This window comes from Hippocampus bargibanti, linkage group LG14 (genome assembly GCF_051943395.1).
Source record: "Hippocampus bargibanti isolate YZ-2025 linkage group LG14, ASM5194339v1, whole genome shotgun sequence".
Taxonomy (NCBI): domain Eukaryota; kingdom Metazoa; phylum Chordata; class Actinopteri; order Syngnathiformes; family Syngnathidae; genus Hippocampus; species Hippocampus bargibanti.
In genome coordinates this window covers 14625577-14646812 of record NC_142747.1, presented here as the reverse complement: position 1 = coordinate 14646812, position 21236 = coordinate 14625577, and the positions used below count along the sequence as shown (strand labels likewise).

Here is a 21236-nt window from a genome sequence, read left to right as displayed (position 1 = left end):
CAACAACAAATAGTATTATTTGTATATACTTTGCCACAATGTGCATTGTTGAGTGTGAGTACAATTAATCTGCTGTCGTATTTGTTCAAACACTAAAATGTTTCTGTTTTAGTGTTTGAACTAACACTAAAACGCTTTCCGTTGTCTCTATTATAAATATCTCAGGATAAGTCATCTCATGTGAATCTCATGTGAAGCTGAGCACATTCCAGAAATGCGATGCCAATTGAAGGGGAAGTCAATAAATAAAATTAGAGCATAATTCATTATAACAAGCTCGTCTTAAAATAAGGGGCATAAAAAAAACAGGAAGAATATCATGAATCAACCCCCTCCTCCCTCCACACAGATTCTCAATCTGTCTGCCAAAATCACAGTGATTTTGTGATAGTTGCTCTCACTCTCTGTGAGTGTCACAAAAGCACATGGGCTGCATACTCACAGCAGGAGACACGCGGAATCAAAATTTGATCGATGTGACAGGAAGTGACACAAATATGTACGTGCTTGAAAGTGTCCCATTGGAATGTTTTGAAAATATACATTTATATATGGACACAATGTATTGTATTTGTTTTCTTTGTATTTTTTTAATAAAATTATATGTGTGAACCTGTCTCAGGGTACAAAACAATTTGTGTTGTGTGTAAATTATGCAAAAACAATGGTAGTGGAATCCTGTTCAAATGCATAGCAAGAGAAGCTACAAAAAACAAGCATGCACAAATGCAGCGAATGACTTCACAAAGGTGTTGGTGTTTCCTTGTTACATCACATGTCCATTTTTTCACATGTTTATTCCATAGAACGGAGTTCAATTGTAGGGTTGAATATTTTAATGCAATACTTAGTTTGTCTTTCTGATTAGACAGAAAAAAACTGAGTCAAAGTGTGTAATGGAGTTTAGTATGTCCTGGACATTGAGGTGAGACAACATCTGCCAATCTGGATCCAAGAACAAAGCTTCCTAAACAGTGTGCTGCCTTTAGGCATTAGGCGGGGTACACCCGGAACTGATTATCAGCCACTCGTCGGGCAAACATAGATAAACAACTACAGTATTCACTTTCACAATCACACCTAAGGACAATCTAGAACGTTCCATTAACCTGCCTTGAATGTCTTTGGAATGTGGGAGGCAACCATGGTTCACGGAGAAAAGTCACACAGTCACAGGGAGAACATGCACACTCTGCACAGGAAGGCTGGGACCCAGAATGGAATCCCCTACTTCTGCATTGTGAGGCTGATGTGTTAACCAGTCAACCACCATATTTGAACATTTCCTGAAATATTTCAGGGGGGGGGGATAATTTCCTGCAACTCCGATGTGTTCCTTCAAGGAAATGGCATTATTACATGTATCAATGTCATATTTAGTGAGTTGAAGCTGCAGGTGAAGAGGTTTCCTCTCAGGAAGGAAATCCTGAAAACATTAAGATGCCATCTTGCCAACCTGAGGAGTATACATTCGTAATCTGATGAGTGAAAGAAATATTTCCTTCGCTAATATAGTTTGGAAAACATGAGCCAGTATTGATTTTGAAATCCATCGACAGATTAAGTTGAAATCGCTGAAATCTGATTCTGAAAAAAATCTAAACTGCATATTGAGGCACTGCGAGCAGGGCATAAAAATGACACATTTTCTGCTGTGACAGAAAGCATATGGCTCAATAAAAGTGGTTGAGGTCACATTACTCCACTTTCAAATACCATCAAATCTGAATTATTTGTAGCTAAGTCCCAGGGCAGAAAGGTAGATCTGCTGTGTTGTTTTTTTCAGAAACTGGCTTTGCAACATTCAGCGCAAACCGGTTTTTAAGACTAGGCTTTTCCCATAAATCAGCAAGTGACTCAACATGCCTTTCAGCCCTACACTTGATTGCAAATCCATGTTGCGCATTTTGCTACCATCGCCGGGTGACGCCGATCGACGGGAGTACGAGGAAAAATCCCGTTAATGGTTGGGATTCAAGAGCGAGTGCCTTCACGTGGTCGGTGTGAAGTGGAAGACAGCAGTCATGAACTCGATGCACACGTCCTGTGGTCAGCTCAGGACCTTTCAGAAGAATGACTTTGAAACGGACTGGACCAAAGTTGCAGAGGGCAAATTTGGTCAAATCTACCAAGTCAAAATTAAGATGTGGCGGGAAATTTGCGCCTTGAAGGTCTTTGACACAACCGTGGGTACGAAAAACTTTTACAGGTGTGTAGCATGGTATAATTATGTTGCAAAGAGGCTATGTGTGTTTGTATGTTACGTTTAAATAATGATTCTTCTGTCAGTGCGTGTGTCCGTGTGTTTTTCTTCTGAATACAGGTTTTTATATTTTATACAGTTGTATTTAGCTTCAAAGCCCTCTTTAAAGACCGTTGTTCTGTTTCAGGAAACTAATGGAGGATGAGTCCAATTTAGCGAAAGTGAAATTCAAGTACCTTGTGTTGGTCTATGGACTGTGCAATGACGTGCCAGCCATTGTCATGGAGTACATGAGTAATGGATCCCTCAACAATCTCCTAAATAGTCACACTCTAATGTGGCCCAAGAAGTTCCAAATCATTCATGAGTCCTCCATGGGCATGAATTTCCTCCACAGCCTTCAACCCCCGCTACTCCATCTCAACCTGAAGCCATCCAACATTCTAATAGACGACCATCTCCACGTCAAGGTCAGTAACATGTCAAGGAAACAGTGTTGCATTTATGGTCAGATTAGTTGATGCCTGATGGTCATTGAGCAGGGTTGTGTATCTTTCAAATGAAAGATGGCTACATCCCTTGGTCGATCCAATTCAAGGGCAGTTCATAAGAAAGTGAAACGATTTCGGTGGTTTCATTCAGCGAGATTGCAAATCATGAGTAACTGACCAGTAGGTTTCTGTAAATGTGTTTTCAATGAAATTTACTGAATCTCTCTAGTCAAAAATAATTTGATACGTATTTCGATGTATTCAAAGTGGAAACATTTGATTAGCAGTGATTCAATGCACTTACATCTTGTGCATCTTGCTACAAATGTGCTGGATTTGTCAAACTTGTCAAACTCTCTGATGAAAATCACAGGACAGAAAAATAATTCAGGATCATCTTGCTGCATCTGCGAGGATGAAATAGGAATCTGATTGCTTTCAAGAAACTGTAACATTTGAGTTACACAACTGATTCTGTCGATGTTCGGTAGGTTAGATTGACATGGCACGATATTGAGGCTGAAATTGGATCGGACAAAAAAAACCAACAACCAAATAACAACAAAATAATCTGGAAGGAATGGAGCTAATATACTTGCTGTGAATTGAAAGGGGAGACTGATACAAGTTCATGATTACAAAGGACTGAAACACGGATCTGGAAGTTCAGCAGACAAATAAACCGCCTGGGATAAGCAGTGAAGATTTGGCAAACCTATTTTTCACATCAGTGCCGTGTATTTTGTACTTTGGTACAAAGTGAGTTATTACCACAAATACATTTTCTAATATTCTGATGTATATTTAGATTTCAGACTTTGGTTTAATCCAGTGGGAAGAGACAAACAAGAAGTTATTCATGGAGCATCTGACAGCAAGAGGGAACATAAACTACATTCCTCCTGAGATCTTCTCACAGTCATGTGATCCTCCTGGACTTTACTTTGATGTTTATAGGTGATTTATAACAGCATACACCGCATTGTACATTGTGTCTGATTCATCAAGTACTCTTTCCAGACTGGAATTAATTTCATAATTCACCGTAATGTATTCCAATTGACCTCACATGGCATTTCCATTGAGATGAAAATCAGATGAAGGCAATAATTTGAAACTCAATTTTCTCTCCCTTCTTCCATCGACAGTTTTGGAATCATAATCTGGGAGATTCTGACAGAAAAGAAACCGTATACAGGTAGGGATTGATTCAACTGATATATTGCGTCAACAAAAATAACCAATAAGGACATGAATGTCCTCATTTTTATCATATCATACGAGTAGACCAAGGGTGTCCAACTCAGTTTTTGTCGCGGGCCACATTGTAGTTACAATTTCCTCTCAAGGGCCGTTATGAATTTACGGAAGCCATTAGAATGTTTCATCCCCTCCCCATATTACATACAGAAAGCACAACAAATTGATAAATGATAAGTTTTCAAATCTGAAGTCAAGAATAAATGACCGTTATTGTGGTTTACATACGACGATTTGAAAATTTTCTTCAGAATTTAGCAAGCATCATGGAATTTGACATGCAAGATTAGCTTCCACGGGCCGGATACAATGATGTGGCGGGCGAGATCTGGCCTCTGGGCATTGACTTTGACACGTGTGGAGTAGACTATGCCTTGATGAGCTTGTCTTCTAAGAAATTGTACCTTTTATACCCAGTCAATGGATTTCATTGTATTTGCATTGCTTATTTTTCTAAAAGGGGGTAGCATGTCTTAGAAACACAGTGTAAAATGAATTCTCAGCCAAAAAGGCAACGTGTAATCCCATTTTGAAATGGAGCTGCTTTCAACTGCGACACAAATGTATTTTCCTTAGCATTCGGGTCGCATGGATATGCATGACCAATTACTTTTACACTCTTGGCTTTCGTTTATTTTGTGGATGCAGGGTGCAGCATGACTACCGTGCTCTTAAATGTGTCGCATGGCAGGAGACCCAGCGTGGAGATCATTCCTGAGCAGAGGCCATGTGAGTGCGATCAGATGATCAGCATCATGAAGCAGTGCTGGGATCAGGAACAAAACAAGAGGCCATTGTTCTCAGGTTGAAAACACCCCCGCAAGCCCCCCCCCCCCCCCAAAAAAAAAAAAAAAAACATCAATTTTGTACAAGAATATTTGGCCTGTACTGGATTTCAACAACATACCCATTCAGAAGAACACACATTAGACCCTATTTTAATTTTCATCCCCAGGTCTTGTTTTGTTTACTGTACATTATTAACATATATTGTGACTTTTAAATTTAGCACGAAAATTTTTTCGCCTTCTCAGTTGTCCAGAATTCTGGGGATTTGCTGAAACGAGGCCAAGACACAAACAAGGGCCTCTAGCATGTTTTGTCTCTTCCCCTCTATATTTTAGAATGACATCTGCGTGCCTCCATCACTATTACTTATCTCAAATATCTTTTTGGCTATTGCTACTGTTCCAGCACACAGTCATGTCATGTGTTTAATTGCTTTTCTCTAAACAGAGTTTTTTTTGTCACAGTGCATGTTATGCATGATCAAAATGGGCTATTTTAAAAGGGTTGAGGTGATACAGTGTGCCCAACTTTACTGACAAAGGTTCTTACACCTGACGAAGTGATGTGAATTCAAGATCAAGTAGCTAATAACATATGCAGTTTCTATGAGAACATTAACCTACAAGGCATGTGTGAAGGTTGATTGCATAATATTGCTACATTAATGATGAAATTCCACCGGGTTTTAAGAGTCACAAATGTTTATCCTAGTTCAAAATTTATGCCAGTCCTTGACTGCATTTATTTTGTTCCAGAAACTGTGAGGAAAACCGAGGCCCTAAATGAAGTCTTGAAGATCCCTGGGCCACTTGATTGCCAAAGCAGCAGACAAAATGGACACAGTTTAGAACCTCGAGGCCCATTTCCCCCCATCTCTGAAGTTAATTCAGTTTGATAAGTATAAACACATCGAGGGTCACGCTGTCTAATGAAAAGGAATGTTATGTGTGTGTGTGGGTGTTGGTCGGATTCATGAACAGCTAAGATGCACAACCACAAACAGACTGTTGTTTTGATATTTTCCCTTCTTTGTGCTTTTTCCTCTTAGATTCCTTCACCTCGCTGGCCTAACCTTCCTACAGGTAAACAGAACAAAGCATAAGGGATCCACAGCCAGCAGTGCAGCTTTTTGAAAAGTGTTTCATAACGTGAATATGACTGCACTGCAGAGTCAACAATCAGTGCATGCAAGGGAATGTAGGAAGCTTTTAACCGTCAGAATGATTCACAAGCAATATTCGTGGGGCTCTTGTCGGTGACCTCAACTCCGTAATAGAGTGCACAGACACGCAAAGTGAAACATACTACGGTTACAAGTTTGGCTCCCTTTCACTGTTTACACGGTGGAATCCATATCGGAACCACTTGAATGGAAACATACACCAGTAACCACTGTGTCTTTTGCTCTCATTTGATAGAAGAACTATCCAGCAAGGACAGCGTTCTTTCTCTCCTCTTTAAGAAAGATTTTGGTAGTTTCCGTTCATCTGTGAAACGGGAGCATGTTAGCACACAGTTTACCGGGAAAAAAAGTCTCCTGCACTACACGGTGGCCAGCGGGGATGTGAAGAGCGTGGAGCACGTCCTGAATCTGGGTGCTGAAGTCAACTGTGTCATGGCCAAAGGGTACACACCGTTAATTGTGGCTGTCATCAACAGGTCAGTAAATACTGCAACTCTTGGGATTTGTTAAATAATTTCAAAATAAAACAACCAAGAAACAAAACTGTTTGGAAAAGGTCAGCAGTCAAGCCTGGGAGTAACAGAATTCTGAAAATAATTATGTGTGGCATGTTGCATTCTCATAGGTGGAGCTGTCTCCCAATGTAGGAATACCAACTTGACTGAATGCCAAGTCTCAAATATACAGTAAAGTCTCGTTACATCGATATCGGATATATCGATAGTCCCGGTTATATCGATACTATTTCTATGCACGCATGGAGAAAATTACATGCAAACAGGGTCGGATATATCGATAGTCCCGGTTATATCGATATTTTTTCGGACTCCCTTGAATATCGATATAACGAGACTTTACTGTAATTACAGTATTTTTTTTAATATTGGATGATTTTTAAAAATTATATTTATTTATTTGGCAACATCAAAAGACTTTTCCAATAAAGTGATGATTGATCAACCACCATTCATCACTGACCGGTCACTGAAATATTCATATTGTTGCCGTCAAAACACTTGGTTGGCTTCAAGCTATTCAATGACGAGAATTTATGTCGACTAGTAGACTATTCAGGTGAGCCCCTTGGAAAGGGTCCGAAATTGTGGATTAGATGTTATTGATGTATTGTGTCCTTGTCTGTGACCGGATCACATTATAACTCAGACAGTGACTAGTGAATGTATAGCAGAAGGGATGGCTTGACTTCCTACAAACCAATTAATTAGCAAGTCATTTCACAGATTCCAGTTGGGCTTTGGATGGTGTTTGTGTGTGTTTAAAAATGTTGGTCATGGAAAATGTGTTAATCCAGATCTTTTCAGTACTTATGCTCATTATCTCGCTGGGTTAGCAAAATTGTCATCACGGGCCAGATATATTTTTAAATTAGCTTTGAATGCATTGTGAAAGTTAATTAATTCAAGCACGGGTCTTAAATATTGCTTCGGCTCACAAGAGACTAATGTTTGCAGGCTTCACAATATCATCTCCTTGCTGCTGGCCCATAACGCCGATCCCACGCTGGGAGATGACGACCAGTGGACGGGCGTTCATTTCGCAGCGCAGAACGGTGATGACAGAGCCATCCGTGTGCTGTTGGACAACGGGGCGGTGGCAGATCCCCGTGAAAAGTCTGGATGGATGCCCCTACATTTAGCCTGCCAGAATGGCCACGAAACGGTTGTCCGCCTGCTGCTGACACGCCTATCCGACACGGCCATCGGGGAGCGGGAGGAGGTGCAGAAGAGGACGGCGCTTCACCTGGCTGCGGCTTACGGTCACATGACTATAACCAAACTGCTCATCACCCGGGGGGCGGATCTCAACGCGAGAGATATGTCCCAGTTCACTCCTCTTCACTTGTCAGCCGAGGCGGGGCATAATCGAATAGTACGGCATTTGGTGGAGCACAGGGCGATTGTTGATTGTGTAGACAAAAAAGGACACACTCCGCTTCACCTGGCAGCTCTCAATGGCCATAACGGCATATGCAGACAGCTGCTGACGAACGGGGCCAGCCCAGATGTCAGGACCAACCAAGGCTGGACCGCCATGCACCTGGCCGTCATAAAGCGACACGAAACCACCATGGTGGAACTGAAACAACTGGGGGCAAGCGTCAACGCTCCCGGTGAGAACAATTGGAGTCCGTTGCACCTGGCCTGCCACCAGAGTGAGGCCGAAATGGTGGCCAAGCTCCTGGCCGCACAAGCCGACCCAAATGTGACTGAGGACAGTCAACGGTGGACGCCGTTACACGTCGCCTGTGCCAGTCTCAGTTTCCCCAGTGTCCTACACTTGATTTCTCATCACGCAGACGTGAATGCTGCGAGCGCAGAAAAAGCTACGCCTTTACACATCGCTTCGCAGCACGGTCACACGCCCATTGTGAAGGCACTACTGCTCAACGGCGCAGACAGAACGCAAACAGACTCCTATGGATCTACACCTGTCGATGTGGCACAGAGGCACGGAAAATGTGAAGTTGTCCAATTATTGCAGAGTTGATTTTTTTAGCCTCTCTTATTCCATTCACTTTGTCAATAGTGGAATATTGTTTGATTTGTATTCCTTTACATGCTGGAAGCGTAGCAATATTTCTATTTCATCATTTATTTTTAACTAGATGGATATTTATTGGAGTTGTTAGTTGAGCAGAATTACCGTATTTTCCGGACTATAAAGCACAAGTTTCAATTTATTTCAAAATCTGCCATTCGCTTTATAATCGAGTGCGCTTTATACGTATAAGTAGCATGTTTTCAAATATGCCATACATTGAAGGTGCGCATTATAATCCGGTGTGCCATATATATGGAAAAAAGTTTCAAAATATGTCATTCACTGACGGTGCGCCATAGATATGGAAGAAAAGGTTCAATATATGTCATTCATTGAAGGTGCGCCTTATAATCCGGAAACTATGGTACATTTAAGAGTGGACTAAAATGAGAGATGTACTTTTAATATTACCTTTTAACGATGAATCAGTATTTTAAAGCACTGAAGGACTAGTTAGCACGTCTGTTGTTGTATGTGCAGTTTATGGATTCGATTCTGGGCTGCGGCCTTTTGTCTTAGAGTTTGCATGTATCCAAAAACATGCTCAGTCGGTTAATTGATCATTTTTAAATTGTCCATGAAAGTCACTATGCGTGTAGTGCTCTGCTTCATCAGACCTATTTAATTAAACGTTACATGCACAATAAAATGTATTGAAAAAAACAATAATTCCAACCAGGTTGGCCGCTATTTGTGCCACTTTCAATCTCTCGGCAGTAATTAATGAATTGAAGTGCACCGATGGACTGTGACAAGGTAAAAGTCACGCTGCAAATAATTACAATGATGAAGTCCGTCCACGCAGAGAAAAGTGCATCCCTGCATGCGCGGGGGTCGCTAACCATAGTAACACTTGATTAAGTTGAAATGAAATGCATTAAGTCTGGACCTGGGTTGACCCACATCTTTGGTTTCAGACTGAGCGATGAAAGTTTGGGAGCGATCCACCATCAAATGACTACCTGAAGATACAAAATGTTTTTCAAAAAAATGTCCAAAGTAATGACTGTAGTGTTGTGCTTGAATTCAGCAATCAAATGCACAATAACAGTACTTGCTAAATTCAGAGATTTGTCTTTGCATAAAAAAATCAATAGTTATAATGGTCATCAATAATACATATTTGTTTTCACCCCATTCCCTGAAAATAATGGGCAAACAATCTACTTCTTTAAATCATGGGCCACAATGTAGTCACACTTATCCTCAGGGTGGCCAGTTATAACGGTGAAACTACATAATGTTTATTCATATCAGGTAAGATAAAACAAAATATATCTTTTGTGTGCATGAAAAGAGATTGGCATTAAAAAATAATCTTAATATCCTACTTTAGGAATATTTTCATTATATGTGTCATACAGTTTTTATGCAGAAAACGCTTTCTGAAGCAAAGCCAGGAAATATATACACTAAAGGGTCTTGGAGAGGAGGACCCCCAAAAATTAAAAAAAAAATGGAAGATGTAGACGGACAATGGTAAAAGTTTGGAAAAGTGAAAATTGTTGGAATTAAAATCTGCCATTCACAGACATTAATAATGATAAGATTTACAGATAAGGCATTTGAATGATGGCAAAAATGTCAGTCAACAAACTTCAAACCACAGAGTGGTACTTACTAAGCTCAATGTACGTGTTCCTACTCAAATGAGTTGACTTGTTGTCACTGCAACGATCCCTACACTCAAGACATAAGCCCCCTCCCTTTCTAATCTTTTTGGACAACTAGCCTGGAGCACTTTCAAAAGCCGCTTCTGATTTGGATTAATGACAAACTGATTGATGTTTTCACCATCGAGAAAAATCAGTCTTCCTTGAATTGGCCTTTATTCATCGACTGGACTTTGACGTGTATGGGTGCTGCGCTGAAATTGGATTCCCTGATTAATGGAAACACGCTTCCCTTTGGTGACAATTTAACAATGATAAAGTCGGCATCTAAAACGCTACAGTTTTCTCCAGACTATAAATCGCACCGGATTGTCAGGCGCACTTTCAACGAATGACTTATTTGATTTTTTTTTTCATATATAAGGCACACTGGATTATGAGGCGCATGGTCAGTTTTTGAACAAAAAAAAGGAGGAAAATACGGTAAATGTTAGCCACCTTCTGATTGTTGTGCAGAGCAAAGTGGGTAAATTAACACACATTTCTTGAATCCATGAAGGCGACGTCAAACCTGGAATTTCACATTTTTCTTCTTTGACTTCCCAAACACACTTTGAGTTGACATCGCTGTCATTACAGGCACTAGGCAAATAAACTCTCTTTTGAAACAACCTTTAATTAGCTCAATCAATAGTTCCGCTACAACCTTTGAAGAAATAGGGTGACACATTGCAGCCCCTCTATTAGCTGCTAATTGAGTTAAATCACCTTAGCTAATTTTATTTTGCGGCAAGGCGGCAGGCCGGAATAAGATTCCTCCTCTAGATTGATGCAAATTCACAGTAAGATTAAGGAAATTATTTGATGGTGGATCTCGTAATATGATGCGCAATAACTTTCTTCGTGATCTGTGCCTAATGAGCAATTTTATAAAGCTGCGGTAAGTTTAATTTATGATTGAGGAAAAAGGTGTTTGATTGCTTTGATTATGAAGTAGCATTTCAATGGCTAGCAGTTGTTTTATGTGTTTTTATGTTTTTTTTTTTTTTAACGGTGCTTTATATTTTTGGATTTGAAGAATTTTATTCCATCGCATTTTGTCTCCCGTCTATTTCTGGGTCCAATTCTTCTCACATAACAGAAAAGTTGACAAAACACTGATAAACACTCTATATATTTTCCACAGAAAACAGATGGTAATGGAGGTAAAACAATCCTAAAAAATCTTCAAATGTGCACATTTATTGGAAAGTAAAGTATATTTCAATAATCCATCTGGAATGTGACCAAAGCGGGAATTACTGTTTCAAAGTGCTCATGACAAAATTATTCAATAATAGCTTGACGAAAATATCCTTACAAAAAGCAACATTTTGCGACTATGAGAGAGAGCATAAGGTCTAATCAATGACATGAACAGCGAACAAGGTCAATAATCCGACCAGGTGAATCAGAAATTAGAGTACTTGAATACAGTCGATCTTAATTGCATGACAAGACACGGGTTGCGAGGTTGCGGCCAACACTCCAGCTGGTAAAACAAGACCCAGCAGAATATGACATCAATAACATGTACATCAATATGTATTTTATCAATATCTAAGATAGCATTTTTGTTATACGTTTGGTCAGGAAGTGAAGGTTTCGGACGTTTCGCCTCCTATCCAAGAGGCTTCGTCAGCGAACTAAAGTCTGACTGGTCGTATCGGCCCCATTTATATATCCCTAATGTCCAGACCTGGTGGCGCCGGACACAGCTATGATAGGTCCCTACAGTCAGGTTGGGGGGGGGGGCGCGGGACCCCCCCCCTGTGGCCCCACTGATTGTTCCTACATTCCTGACTAACGATTGGCCTATTACACCCACTCCCCCCGGTATCACCTCATCAGCATAACGACCCTCATCAGCATTGCGAAAGTTGCCTAACCTGTTTTGCCTGAGCAGGCTATTGTATGAACGATCCAAATTGAACCTCACACCACCAGACCGGTTTAATGAAGGATTTTGTTGTTTTATAAGAATCGCCTCTTTCACCCCCCTTTCAAACCATCTATGTTCTTTCGCTAAGATTTTAACCTCATTGTCGTCAAATGAGTGGTTGCTAGCTTTTAGGTGCAAATGTACTGCCGATTGAGGCCCACTAGTATTATCCCTGCGATGTTGATAAAGTCTTTTTTTGAGAATTTGTTGAGTCTCCCCAATGTACTGCTCTTTACAATTTTCATTCTTACAATGTATGGAATAAACTACATTACTTTGTTTTTCATTTGGTAGCCTATCTTTTGGATGCACTAATTTTTGCCTTAACGTGTTTATCGGTTTGAAATAAGTAGGAATTTTATGTTGCCAAAGGACTCTTTGTAATTTTTCAGAAACTCCTGCAATGTACGGTACTGCTACTCCTCTCCTTTTAGAATCTTGAGAATTATTGGTTTCGTTCGCTATTCTTTCTTTCTGACATTTGTTGAATGACCACTGAGGGTACCCACAGTTAGTGAGTGCTCTCCTGATATGTTTTGACTCCTTTTCTCTACCTTCAGTGCTAGTTGGTATTAACAGATGTATTTTAGATTATACCCGGGAGAGGCCACGCCATGTATCTATGGCCTGCCAAAAATACATAAAATACATAAAGAAGGGTTCCCCACAATAGCCTGCTCAGGCAAAACAGGTTAGGCAACTTTCGCAATGCTGATGAGGGTCGTTATGCTGATGAGGTGATACCGGGGGGAGTGGGTGTAATAGGCCAATCGTTAGTCAGGAATGTAGGAACAATCAGTGGGGCCACAGGGGGGGGGTCCCGCGCCCCCCCCCCCAACCTGACTGTAGGGACCTATCATAGCTGTGTCCGGCGCCACCAGGTCTGGACATTAGGGATATATAAATGGGGCCGATACGACCAGTCAGACTTTAGTTCGCTGACGAAGCCTCTTGGATAGGAGGCGAAACGTCCGAAACCTTCACTTTTGTACAGATGACGGCTGAAGAAACCTTCTCATCGATGGACCACTCCTGTACGACTGAGAGCTTACACAGACGTTTGGTCAGGAAGTATGTGGTGAAAGTGGCTCACTCCAACATTTTGGTTAGCTCGTTATTCGAGAGTTTCACCAACCTTAACTTTACAGACTTTCACACTCTTATCGGAAGGCTGCAATTGGAAAAAAATCCATGAACTTATTTTACCAGGTCTTTGTTTTTGTTTCAATGTTTCATATAGCTCTAAACCAGTGGCGGGCCACCCATGGGCCTTCAGTAGTGCTACGTCTGAATCAATCCATGCTGTGACTGTAAGAAAAGGTGTGTGGTTTGATTTACTAGAAGGTCCCGTTAGCCAGGAAATAACTTGTGCAGAAGGAAATACTGTCATTAAACTGTTCGAGTTTTTGCCATCAACATGTGGATTCATGATATGGGGTAAGAAGTCGCTCTTTCACACCGCAGAGAAGAATTAACAACAGGATTGGGAAGCATTTCCGACCCTTCTTAATGATGTCCATTTTTTTATAAGTCCGTCTTTAAATGGCTTTGACAGTAAATCTGCAACGAAATCCATTTCTTCTCCTCCTCCAACTGTTGTGGGTTGACAAAACTGCGATTAAATCAACACAACAATCTATTTGTTAATGCAGCTCGCTACAGATACAGCGTGCTTGCTAGCTCTGGCCAGTATGCTCTTGTCACGAGCGGCTGGTGATACTATGATTGACTGGTGACTAGTCAAACATCGTTTGTGAAAACTCTGACATTACCAAGGCCTGCAAGCAGGCTTTGTGTGTCACCAACTCAAAATCTGATTGGTTAAAGCAACGGAGTCATTGACACCGCATTTAATGCGACAGGGCCTTCAGAACTGATTGTGAAGGCGTCCAAGTAGATTTTTGACCCTGGTTACAAATTATGGTGGAAATTTGATTGGTTAAATGCTTAAATACGAAAACACACATCTGGAAGGAGCACAAAAGGGGAAAACAATGAAAGGAGGCTGAAATACAATTTGTATCTATCTACTAAGAATTTACAGACAAAAACATCAGTCTGTGATTCAGATATTTTTAGGCTACCAGAGAAGGCCTTGCAGGCCGTGATCGCCCATCACTGCTCTAAACTGCCACGTTTGAGGAGAGCTGATGTCATTTGGTGGGTTACGTCAACTTTAGGCTTTTCACAGCAGGAGCGCCATGACCTATTATGTGCAGATCCCCACTTCCTGTAACTACAGGATGGTGGTTGTGCTGTGGCCTTGGTTTCTGCGTGGCATTGTAGCCAGGCCTTCTAAGTAGTTGGTTGGCCATCTCTCCTGGGGTGCTTATTGTCATCCCTCTTAGTTTGAAAAAAAATCCAACAAAAAAAAAACCACACACACACAAGCAGTTTACTCTCCCCTAGTGTCACAGGCTCATGCTGACTGTTATGCTCTTGACAGATTCTCACAGGTGACCATGAAAAGGGGTGTTTTAACAAAGAGTGTCTCACAAAGGACTCCAAGACAAAACACACACACACAGTGTGAGTTAAAAAGAAAATCCCTTCAAAGCTGAATTTATTCTCTGCGCTTTTAAAGTGTAGCCTCTGAATGGACTCGAAGTCTCCAGTATATTTTTACTTTCCCTTCATGCTGATTTTTGTGCTCTTGTCATGCTCCTCCGCAATGATTAATGGTGAATGCCGCAGCTATCGCACAGGCACAGAACAGAGCCCCAACACTCTCCACAATGGAGTTTTTAAATGAAATACGCTCACGATAGATTTCTCTACAAAGATGCTTCCCCCTGCATCGGACGTGGCCTTCCTAAGAAGCCTCCCAGCGAAAGTTTGATATCTTGCTCATTTGGTCCAAGCCGTCAGTTATCACATTCTACATACAACTTTGATCATACTTCTAAAACAGTCATGAGAAAAAAACCCTGCTTGAATCTGTAATTTTTCAGAGCTTGATAAAAATCTGCTGGAAATGGATATCAAAAGTGAAATCGAGCACAGATAATAGGATGGGTTTAAAAAAAATATTGATTGTTAAAAGAGATCCAAAAAGCAATTTTGAACGTGCATTTAGTGACTATCTGTACATATGGTTGATATACAGGAAGGCGTGGGCATGCATCTGCGATTCTCTTTAATAAACTCTTGAACGAATGCATCATGCAAATTATTTATTCTCATCATCCACTACAATGTGTGTCTTTTATCCAAAAGAACGTTTCAATTAAGGATGTGTTTCATTATATAATAGTCATATACTGTTCTCACAAATCAAAATTTGCCATCATAATCGAGTGTGTAGCAAAAATTAAAACATTCCCAAAAGAATATGAATATTCTGTTTGAGGAAAATACAAATATTACAACTGAACTTCATGTTTCAATTCAACCCGGGGCAATTATTGCTTCTTGTGTATCCAGCTCTTGAATACATTAGAATAAATGGTATTCAGGGAATGCGTGTTTATCATGCAAGAGAGCTGTAATGAATTGCAGTTCTCACTTTTCAGGTTTTTGGGGGTTGATAATTTGTCAGAAACAAAGGGAAATGGGGTTCTAAATGTGTCCAGAGAGTGCTTTCGAGATCACGGTATCAACACAGCCAAACACGTCCTTACTGTAGATTGCCAGCCTGACCGAACCCACTGTGAATAAAGCCCACTCAGATATGTATCTCTTTCATTTCCTTTCCACTCTCCTCCTTCCCCTCTACGTTACATCCATCGACAACTCCACATTTGTTTTTCGCTATAAGGCGCTATCGGCAGTTGGAAAATCACTTGTGTAAAACCACCATCAATTTTGTCAACTCCCCCTCCCCCCCCAAAAAAAAAACAAACAAAAAGAAAACAAAAAACATGTAAACACAAAGTGTAGTTTTGTGCAGAAGTCTTTTGAACTACCTATAATAATAATAATAATAATAATAATAATAATAATAAATTACATTTTAAGCACCTTTCAAAGCTCTCAAGGACACTTTACAGTCACAGACAAGCATAGGTATGATAATAAATAAAATATCACAAATAAAATGCAATAAATAAAATACAATTATAAATAGAAACAAGAGAGAGAGCTACATAGAAAAAGCAATTTTAAAGAGGTGTGTTTTGAGATGGGACTTGAAGGTGTGAAGCGAATCGATGTTACGAATGTTGGGAGGAAGTGAGTTCCAAAGTTAAAGTACCTACCTAGTACAAGACTTTCAATTAGCACATTTGCATTGTAGTTTGGGAGTTTAAAATTAGCATTTTTTTCCTCATCAAATAGCGTCTACGTATTCTCCTAATTTAGATAGCACTGCTAACTGTCAGATTTTTACCTCATTCACTGCCATTCCCAAATTTATTCTGGTATTGAAAATATGACATGGATTGCCATTCCCAAATTAGTTTTTTTTTTTATTGCAGGGTGGTGTAGATAAAGCGCTGGTCAGACCTCTGGCAATGTTTTTCCCTCCCACGAGGAGGCAGCATTTGCCTATTGGACAGCCGCCCCATTTCAAGCTCAGATAACTCCAAACCCATATAACTTGGGAATTAATTATTTTTTTTCTGATGAAAGAAGAGAGTCTAAGGTTCCTTACACTGAATTGAATGTTTATGTAGTCCTAAAACTCAATATTGTGTGGGTCCTGCAATTTGAGTGAAAATGACAAAACCCTGGCATGGGAGTGGACACATTTTTGCACATTGTCTGGCAGTGAATGAGTTAATTCCCGGAGGTCGTGCCGGGTGTCCTTTTAAGTGACAGTGATTATAACGACCAGCACCTGCGAGGCTGCCGGCAGGGCTGACGTCGCTACCCGTTGGTCGCCAATCTGATCGGGACGACCAGCACCTGTGCAGGTGCAGGCGGGGCCGACAGCGCCCCCCGTTGGTCGCCAACCAGATCAGGACAGTCCGATCCAGTTTGGGGGTTTCAACAGTCCTCCACTATGAGAAGCTCAATAAAAGCAGCTGTCATTTTGCAAGCGGAGACGGTCAGGTGTGTTTGAATGGACTTGCTTGCCCTTAACTGGTTTTGCGGCGTGTTGACAGAGCCAAGAGCTTATCTCACTCAATATAGGAACACAACTATTGCTGAGACCATAAGCCATTTGTATTGCCACCACTTTATAGAAACCCCTCTTGGATCAAATTGAGGCTGTGATACAAATAGTGTGATTCAGCAAACAAGAAGAGTAGAATCCGCCTCGGACCATCCTCTCAAAGGAAAGCTATTCCCGTGAGTCATGGTCACGTATTCCGAAGGGCCTCCCTCAGTAGCCCATTGAGTCCCTTTGAATTGCTAAGATTTTTCTTGAAGGTTTTTCATGAGCTTTTCAATGTAATTTTTACTCTGAGTGATACGTGATTTTGGGCCAATCTCGGAATAGTACAAATCACACCTCACACAAAATGAACCTATTTGCGCCTTTTTACAATTTTGTATTCCGAACGGCAATGATTTTCATGACCATACCAACCTCACAACCAACGTAGCATAAATATGCCTGGGCTTTTGGTGCACTTTGATTCTGATGTAATGCAATGTAAGAGCCACATGAGGAAAAAAAACATCTCTCCATGATGTTGATGTCAATAAGTTTTGTCCTCATTGGACTTGTGGAAGAAGCTTCCATTTGCTCTCAAATTGCGGACAATTTCAAGATAAAGCTTTGAGAAGAATGTTGTCTGTATACATGCTCTGTCTATTTGTGAACCCCGACGGACCCGAGAGATGGAAGGAGGCGCCCTCACAGCTGGCAGATCAATGCCCTCGTGCTGAGAATGGGAGGAAAACATGAATTATTACAACTGAATGGCGTTCTTTTCTCCATTTTATGGGGACTAGTGGTGAACGCATGCGAATTTGTTTTCTCTCAACGTAGGTTGGCTGCCTTTCACAAGGTTGATAAAAGCAATGTGAGATGGAAGTCAAAATCTCTGGGTTGTGTTGGCTCCAAATTAATGATGAATGAATTTTCTTAAAGGACAACCGACATCACATTTTTGTTTCCGAACTGACATCAGAAAAACGTTTTACAGTATCTAAAATACCCAAAACACGCAGTATGATATTTTTAGTCAAATGCAAAACACCAATAAAAATGACTTGAAGTGTCCAAAATCTGCAAAAAATTGAGCTCCGAATTGGGCATTTTAAGAAAGTCCCGCCCCCAGTTCGTGACGTCACGCCAAGACGTCTTGCATTGCTGGAGAATCAAAACAATGACTTCAGATTCAGAGAATATGCTTTCTTGTTACACATCCAGTTATGAATATGATTCAAATAGTTCTGAATAGGAACGCATACGTGTTTGCAATCGATTAAAGAATTTATTCTGTGCCATTTTGAGGCAACATTGGGGGGAAATGGATCACCAAAAAAGAGTCAGAAAATGGCGACCAATCTCCTGTGAGGAATTAATCAGCCCGTTTCCACAGGCTGATAAATTCCTTATATGGAGCTTGTTCGCCCTCTTCTGGCTCTTTTTGGTGCAACAACGTTTTCAGACCAAACAAGCACAGCAAAATGCATCGACATGATGGAAAGACTGCTATAATGTGTCCTTTTTTCGGTCAGGGGCGTTCCTTCAGTGACGTCACATACGGACTCGTCACCAACTCAAAAACAAGACTTCCGGAATATTCAGCGTGAGTCTTAAAACTTAAAATATAGCTATATGCGGTGGAATCTTTGTAAAATACGCTCATTGAAGTCATTTGAAGCCATTTTACAAATTACGGACACAACTTGTACAGAGACGTCTGGTGTCCTTTAAATGAATTGTTTTCACAGTTCCCGTGTTTTCATGACATTTCTCTGGAAATCTCTTTTCAAACTAGCTTTTGAATCAATAATTATAGCTTACTTACTGAAATGAATCCATTTGAGACGGAGGTTCTGTTTCCTAAAAGTAAGGGACTGGACACCCTGCACCGTGTCCAACATCAGATCGCGACACCACTGTGGCATGGAAAGACTTGCCAGCCCGTCAATTCAAATGGAAAGTAACCTTGATATGTTACATTTTCCGATGCATTTTCTCTCCTGTATGAGCAGATGAGACTTGATTATTAGGCAGCCGGGATAAGCTGAAGCATGCCTGTGACCCTCGTGAGGATACGTGTTTTGGAACATGGATAGATGGATGGATATATATATTTCCAAATCCTGCACACGAGCTGGCTGCCTTTATCGTAACAAAATGTGGAAACACTGAAGCCATGAGAATAATAAATTCAGTAATCTATTTGCATGTTTTCCTTTTATAATAATCTACAATTTTCAGTCATTCATATAATGTTGTATGTACCTAATTAATTCCAAGATTTAAAATTTGAATTCATGAGTGAACTGCAATTCATTCGAGTCAAAAAAGAATTCTGCAATTGTGATTCAGACCAATTCTTTTTTTTTGCCGCGGGCCACATTGTAGTTAGTTGCGGTTTCCTCTCGAGGGCTGATATGAATTTGGGTAAACCATTAGAATGTTTCATCTCCTCCACATATTACATACAAAATGCACAACAAATTAAGTTATTCACTGCAGTTCCCTTATTTATTTGGGACTTGACGAGGAGCCACATTCCCGGATTCTTTCCCGAGTTTTGGTTTTTCCTGTGGGGCGTGCTGATAAAGCACTGGCCAGACGTCTGGCAATGCTTTTCCCTTCAACGAGGGGGCAGCATTTGCGTTTTGTCCATATTAGCACTTTGTTACATCTGTTGTTAAAGCACTATGAAAATCAATATGTATGTTTTGTATCTTGTACTGCTGCCCCCATTTCAAGCTCAGATAACTCCCGACCCATATAACTAAGGAATTAACTACTTTTTCTGATGAAAAAAGAGAGTCTAATGTTTCTTACGCTGAATTGAATGTTTATGTCGTCATAAAACTCAATATTCTGTGGGTCCTCCAATTTGAGTGAAAATGACAAAAACCCTGGCACAGGAGTGGAAACATATTTGCACATCGTCTGGCACCGAATGACTTAATGAATATCGAGTTTTAAAATCTGCAGTCAAGAATAATGACTGTTATTTTTTGATATCATCATGGCACTTGACATGCTTGATTTGCTTTCATGGGCCGAATAAAATTATATGGTGGGCCAGATTTAGCCCCATGGCCTTGACTTTGACACCCGTGTGATAAAGCATCATTTTGAATGAGTTCAAGTTTCTTCCTTGTGTTTGATCGCCACACTCACAAACAAAACATGCAGGGAATTTTTTATCCGCTGGGGTCACTTCAGGTGAGGGGGCAGCTGACTCAGAAAGTAGGTCGGGCGAAAGCTAGCAATGCAAAGTTTGGGAGTACAGAGTTGGAGGTCAAGAGGGAAGCAAGCGGCTTCATTGACAGGCATGCTGTGATTATGTTTAGACAGGTGCTCTATGATCAAATCAACGCCGTGGCCGAGCTAAGATGACAAAGCTGAGTCACACACTGGCTGAATAGCTGATGGCGGCATGAAAAACACATTTAATATTCTTCACGGTTGATGAGATGATGGATGGCAGGTGTGCGGGCTGATCAGCAATCAATCAGCTGGGTGAGCACGACCCACACGGGCATGCGCGCCAGGCCGCAAATGGGATTCAAATCACAATGTGATTTTCGTGATAAATATAGGTGAGATTGAAATGTGCAATGCTGACAATCAATCACTTTTATTGCGAGATGTATTTTTAGTTTGACAAATTATATCGCGCTTATTCATGTAGCGTTTGGACGCTTCCTTTCAATGGCATAAAAAGCAAGATTGAAATATGATGCCAATTGAAGGAAGGAAGAGGGTTTGGGGCAGGCTTAAGTACAGCTGAGCCTTGCTTTACAAATCCCCCTGTTACAAGTTGAAGACAAATATTGCTTTGGTTTACATGTGTTTCTTCCTGAAAAGGACTTAACGCTTTTGAAGTGTGGAATGTCGCCATTGACATTTGCCAGTCTACCCCATGAATTTCTGCCTCTCCCTCTCCCTTTCTCTCTCTCTGATAAACAAAAGAACACAGTACCTCAATAATATGACAATTTGGACTAAGTTGATTTTTGTGAAAGAAACACACAAAATTAGTTCTTGCACTTAACGTTGATTTGCTATCCAACAGAAATTTGTCATATTTGAATGCGAGAAAGCCCTTTACACTGGGGGGAAAAA

At 40.7% G+C, this 21236-nt stretch overlaps 1 protein-coding gene across 2 annotated transcripts; it reads left to right on the top strand.

The window, feature by feature from the left end:
• Positions 1-1852: 1852 nt before the first annotated feature.
• Positions 1853-11196, top strand: ankk1 (ankyrin repeat and kinase domain containing 1). Of its 2 annotated transcripts, none has more exons than XM_089014190.1 (9): positions 1853-2209; positions 2391-2673; positions 3503-3651; positions 3843-3892; positions 4603-4758; positions 5499-5623; positions 5792-5825; positions 6162-6402; positions 7399-11196. In XM_089014190.1, the coding sequence occupies exons 1-9, from the start codon at positions 2025-2027 to the stop codon at positions 8432-8434; spliced, it is 2259 nt and encodes a 752-aa protein (XP_088870316.1). In that variant the 5' UTR covers positions 1853-2024; the 3' UTR covers positions 8435-11196. The 2 variants fall into 2 exon arrangements, with proteins under 2 accessions (XP_088870316.1, XP_088870317.1); XM_089014191.1 differs by having other exon boundaries at positions 2055-2190.
• The last annotated feature ends 10040 nt before the right edge of the window (positions 11197-21236 follow it).

Bases quoted from the DNA above. Each gene is read 5' to 3' on its own strand.
- ankk1 (XM_089014190.1), top strand. From the start codon at position 2,025: ATGAACTCGATGCACACGTCCTGTGGTCAGCTCAGGACCTTTCAGAAG. The intron at 5,624-5,791 runs GTTAATTCAGTT...TTTTCCTCTTAG, and splicing joins CATTTCCCCCCATCTCTGAA to ATTCCTTCACCTCGCTGGCC. The intron at 6,403-7,398 runs GTCAGTAAATAC...TAATGTTTGCAG, and splicing joins ATTGTGGCTGTCATCAACAG to GCTTCACAATATCATCTCCT.